Source organism: Dendrobium catenatum, unplaced genomic scaffold, assembly GCF_001605985.2.
Source record: "Dendrobium catenatum unplaced genomic scaffold, ASM160598v2 original_scaffold_34119, whole genome shotgun sequence".
Classification (NCBI taxonomy): domain Eukaryota; kingdom Viridiplantae; phylum Streptophyta; class Magnoliopsida; order Asparagales; family Orchidaceae; genus Dendrobium; species Dendrobium catenatum.
The window spans coordinates 1-5952 of NW_021352577.1; the positions used below are offsets into that span (position 1 = coordinate 1).

General features: G+C 44.1%; 1 protein-coding gene across 1 annotated transcript; it reads right to left on the bottom strand.

Moving 5' to 3' along the window:
• Positions 1 to 3222: 3222 nt before the first annotated feature.
• LOC110104104 lies at positions 3223 to 5895 on the bottom strand. The gene has a single exon (XM_028691643.1). It carries the CDS (start codon positions 5893 to 5895, stop codon positions 3223 to 3225), a length of 2673 nt encoding a protein of 890 aa, XP_028547476.1.
• Positions 5896 to 5952: the final 57 nt, after the last annotated feature.

Sequence of the window (5952 nt, forward strand, 5' to 3'; positions counted from 1 at the left end):
TCAAACAAACAAGACTAATAACAATCTCTCAAATTTTATGATATTCCAAACAAACCACCCAATATAAAAGCATGTATCATTGTATTGGCTTGAAACAAATTCACAAACCTCTCTTAGTGGCATTTCATCAAACAACTAACATGCATAATTTGAACAATGAAATACATGAGTAATGGCTTAGGTTTGGTGCTAAACATGTGTGTATGTGTCCACTTAAGCTTTTCCACATGATGCAAAGATTAACTAGTAACGAAATCTGACATTTAACAGGCTATATCAAATCAAATAGATATGGCTATATTTCTCTCAAAAGGCTTCGTCGTGGAAGATGAGTTCTCTGCAATTAAATGATGTGTGACAAAAAGATAATCCACGGTTATTGCCCAAGCCTTTGAAGTAGTTAATGAACATGACTCCACCTTGGGTACAAGTGTATGAAAGCCAACAACCCAAATCAGGATCAGCTTTAACATAGTTTCTAATAAATTTGTTACCACAGGTTTTCAGGAGCATCGCATTTTTTTTAAGGCACTTGATTGAATACGGTATCAAAAAGTAGCATTATTATAGGGATGACCAAAACCGATTTTTTTTTTTTTTTTACAGAACATATCAAGTCTCTTAGGAATCAAGCATATTCTACACAAAGCACTTGGTATGTCATATCCCTATAGAAATTTTTTAAGAAAATCTGCCACAGTAAGCTTATACAAAGGAATAGGGAGGAAGGGAATGGAGACGTGAGAATGAGAGGCATTCACTTAGACATCCATGGAACAAATATAACATGAAACTTATATCCATATTTTCAACTTTAATTAGGTAAAATGAACTTTGCATGAGTGAAGCTTCTCGTTAACCTAACCATCCACAAGACTCAAGTTGAGGTGAAGAAAAGCAAAGGAAACGTTTCAGAAAAAAAACAAAGAAAAATGAAGAAAAAGAAGAAGAAGAAGAGGAGGAAGAAGAAAGAGAACGAGAGGAAAGCTAAAAGAAGGAGAAGGGAGAGGAGCTTACTTGCTGCTTGAAGAAAAATCGGTCGGCCAAGACAGGATCTAGCGGCCACGTTCAGTCCAGGTGGCGTCGGGCTTGGTTCGGGTGTGCTGAGCTGAGAGCAAGAGGAGGCGCTGCCTCTCGGTTCGATCCGAACAACAGGGAGACGAGCGGATCTCGTCTGGGAGGTTCGGAACTGAGAGCTGGGAAGGCGAGAACTGGGGTTCGGCTCGACTCCTGCGAACGGAAGGAGAAATCGGGAGGGGTCGGCTCGACTCCTTCTGCGAACGGAAGGAGAAATTGGGAGGGGAAGTCGGGCGTGAGAACTGGAGAGCCAGAGAGAGCTTAGGCCCTTGCGAACAAAGAACTCTGTGAGACCAGGCGTGGGCGAGAGTTTTTTTTTTTTTTTTTCATTGAAAGCTTCGCTCCGAGTAAATTAAGTTCGTTGCCGCAAGAGGAAGCCCGCCAAATCGCCTCGTCAAACTCCAGCCTCCGAAGTTTCCTTTCGCAGCTTCGCTCTCTGCTCAACGCCTGTCCGAGATACTGAAAATCAACTGAGGAGCGAGATTTTAGCCGAAGCAACGATCTTGTTCGATCGTAGCCGTCGAGATGATTTCTCGATTTAGGAAGTAGATTCAAAACATAAAAAAAAAGTCAAATGGATTTTAATGGTGTCAAACAGGGCTAAATCAAATTAAAATGGGCTAAGATTGGGTCGAGCTCGAGTCCAATTTCGACTCGATTCGAGTCAATTTTGCTTCAAGCCGGCGCGACGAATTTAATTGAACAAAATTAAATTCAAAATAAGCATCGATTTAAATCCAATTAAGTACGACACGATGAAAACAAACTAATCGAGTATAATTGAACACATTCGAGTCTGATCCGGCTCGAGGCGGGTCGATTTGAGCTCGGATCAGACCCGACGGGGTTCAATTAGATCGACTGAACGAGCTCGAGCACACTCGATCCGAAATCGAGGTCAACAACAGGGAGCGAAGAAGCGACGTCGAACAGTGCCGGGGAGCCGAATCGAAGCCGAACGTCGACGGGATTGGCGACGTCGGACGCGGGTTGGGCGTTGGAGGCGAAGATGGGGAGAGGTTGGGTCGCCGGGCTCGGTGGCATCAGATGCGGGCGAACCAACCGAAGAGAGCGGAGGAATTTGAGGGTTTTCTTCTCCTCTTTCTCTGCGATACCGAGAGATGAGCCCCTCAAAGAGTTTTTTTTTCTTATATATATATATATATAACTGCTCGTGGCTCTCCTATTGAAAGATGCATTGTGCGGTTATCTTATTTTGGAACGAATAATTGCTTCGTTTGGGAGAGAATTGTATGAGGTGGGGCCGAATTTAGATACAGGTATGCTGCTTCGATTTTTTTTTAGTCAACAATGTGGCCAAAAGAATCGGGTTTGTAATTGTGCAATAGTGTTATCACGCCCCATATGGGCTGCCAACTCACCCGCATGTGCCTCCTGTATGATGACATGCTGCCAAGAGGCTTTCGGTATGCACAATAAGCCCCTTTTAAATAAAAATCCTTCCCGTATGGAGTAGTCAGCAACCGGCTCCTTATTCTTGCATTTGGACCATATAGCATTGAAATAATCATCCGTGGAATATAACTCTTTTATGCATTCCAATCCTGAAAATTTGGTTTGTAGTTGGGTTAAAAGAACAACCCGCCGGCTTAGAGCATCTGCTACCCGATTTTGATTTCCACTTTTGTGTTGTAACACAAAAGTAAATTTCTGCAGAAATATAAAGAACGAGCGTGCATCCGGTTAATGTTTTTCTGTGTGTTGATATACTGAAGGGCCTTGTGATCACTACGAAGAATGAAGTCTTGATGTAGCAAATAGTGTTCCCATTGTTTCAATGCTCGGACAACCGCGTATAGCTCCTGCTCATATACAGTCCATTTCTGTCTAGACGGGCTTAACTTCTCACTGAAAAACTCGATCGGTTTGTTGTCTTGAGATAGAACTGCACCAATTCCCACTATCGAAGCATCTGTATCGACCATGAAAGGCTTGTCGAAATCGGGTAATGCCAAGACGGGTGCATTAGTTAATGCTGCTTTGATCCGATCGAAACTCTTATGTTGTTCGTCCGTCCAGGCGAATTGCGATTGCTTGAGAACATCGGAGATTGGGGCCATGATTACGCTGAACCCTCTAATGAACCGGCGGTAGAAATTCGCCAATCCATGGAAACTGCGTATATCAAAAAAAACTGCGAGGTTCCGGCCAATCACGAATAGCACTGATCTTCCGAGGATCCACCTCCACTCCGGCAGCCGAAATTAGAAACCCAAGAAATGCGACTTGAGGCGTTGCAAACTCGCATTTAACAGTATTCAAGTATAACTTGTTGTGTCGTAGGGCCTCAAAAATTGATGTTAAATGCTTCAGGTGATCTTCTAGTGTCAAGCTGAACACTAATATGTCGTCAAAGTATACGACACAACATTTATTTAAGAATGGTTTTAAAACTTCATTCATTAACCTCATAAATGTCGCCGGAGCATTGCACAACCCAAATGGCATGACTCGCCATTCATATAAGCCTTGGCGAGTTTTAAAAGCTGTTTTCCACTCGTCTCCCGGCCGAATCCGTATTTGATGATAGCCACTGCGCAAATCTAATTTGGAGAAAATCTGAGCTCCTACCAATTTATCCAGCATATCTTCCATTCGCGGCATTGGAAAACGGAACTTAACCGTGATCTTATTTATAGAGCGGCTGTCAATACACATCCTCCAACTGCCATCTTTCTTGGGCACTAACAGAGCAGGTACAGCACAAGGACTGAGGATGTGTTGGATTAGCTGTTTATCTAGCAACTCATCAACAATCTGCTGTAACGTCTTGTGCTCGTTCGGGCTCATTCGATAGTGCGGCAGATTAGGCAATGATGCTCCCGGAGTCAGTTCAATCTGATGTTGAATGGTTCTAACAGGCGGTAATTCAGATGGCAATTCGGCCGGTGCAATATCTGCATATTCTCGTAATAATTGCTTGAGGCGGCTCGGTAAGTTTTGTGACTCAATGGTGTTGTTTTGCTCAGAGACGACTAAAGCCAGAATACATTCGGATTCCTTCCAAGCATTAAGCAGGGCTTTGTGAGTAACAGCAAATAGGGCGGTCTTGCCACTGTGTATGCTGTTTTCTTGTTCCAGAGACTGCGGTAGAAGTCTCAACTTCTTGCCTTTCCACTCGAATGCATAAGTATTTGCGCGGCAATCATACACTGCTCCCACATCGAATTGCCACGGTCTTCCCAGAATCAAATGGCACACATCCATGTCCACTACGTCACATAGAACTTCACTTACGTAATGGCGGCCAATGGACAAAGATACTTTGCACATATCAGTCACCGCAATCTCTATTCCTCGCCGCACCCAACTGATTTTATACGGATTGGGATTGGGTGACGTTTTAAGTTGTAATGCCTGAACTACAGCACGAGAAATGACATTCTCGGTGCAACCGCTGTCCACGAGTAAGTCACAAACCTTACCCTTGATTGTGCATTTAGTTTTGAACAACGCATTGCGTTGAGTTCGGACGGGTCGTCTCGGAGCAATAAGTAATTTTTGTAGCACACAAACCAAAGGTTCCCCTTCATCGCCTCTTACATCTTCCGCCTCGGCATCTGCCTCTCCACTGTCCTCTTCTATGTCCTCGTCTTCTTCGCCTTCCAACACATGAATCTGTGCCCGAGTCGGACATTCATTGGATTTGTGGCCCACTTGAAAACATCTAAAACATTTGATACCCGAAGGCTTAGCATACGGGTTCTCTCTCACAGGGCCTTTACCCTTCTGAATTTCCATGGGATCTATCAGTTTCTTCCCACTGCCGGAGGCTGCATTTGTGGTAATTGGACCCGTCACTGTTTTGCTATTGTCGAAAACACTTTGAGAATTCAATCGATTGTTGTCAGCTGACAAATCAAAATTCCTTCTGAATGGCCGATTCTGTGACTGTCTTTTCCATTGATTCTCCACCTTGAGGGCATAATTAACGGCTTGTGACAATGACCAAACCGAATTCAATTCAAGCCTATCTTGAATTGATTCTTTCAATCCGCCGATATACCTTGCAACCAATTGATTGTCTGATTCATTGAGGTTATTTCGCGCGCTCAACCGATAGAATTCTTCAGTATAATCATTCACCGATCGGGAATCTTGCGAGCAGTGTTGGTATTGCATATACAACATTTGTTCAAAATCTCTTAGTAAGAATTGACCTCGTAATAGTTGTTTCATACGATGCCAACTCCGCACATTACCCTTTCCTTCCCTTCTCCTGGACTGATTGACTTGCTGCCACCAAGCACCGGCTCCGCCCTTGAGTCGGCAAGCCACATATTTTACTTGTTTCTCGGGCTCAATCTCCATATACTCAAAAAAAGTCTCCACAGCCCTCTCCCAATCCAAGAAATCCTCTAAATGCAATTTGCCCTCAAAAAAGGGTATATCTAATTTAACCCGAAATTCACCATGATACTGATCTCTGATGTTCGGGCGACGTCTTCGATTCATCACAGGTTCTTCTTCCGAATCAGTGAGTTCGCCTGAATTGAAATGCCGCAAATCAGTTTCAGATTCTGAATCCACTGGCCTTGGAATTTCTTGTCGACGCTCTCTGTCCGTCGCGGGCTCCCGTCTCGCTGCCGGTATGATCGCCGGAGCTGCCGTTCGAGCGTGTGTATTCCGATCAAGACAAGCGTTAATCAACCTCAATTCCCGGCGCATTTCTCCGAACAATCTTTCCAGATTGTTGCCGATATCTTCAGTCTTCCTTACCAGTTGGCGGTGCTCCGACCATAGAGCTTCAAGGCTGTGATCTTCCCTGGAAGCCACCCGGTTACTTGTATCTCCCATTCTGAGCTCTGATACCAAGATGATGAGGATCAAAACCTGCAAGGAAGAAATTACAAG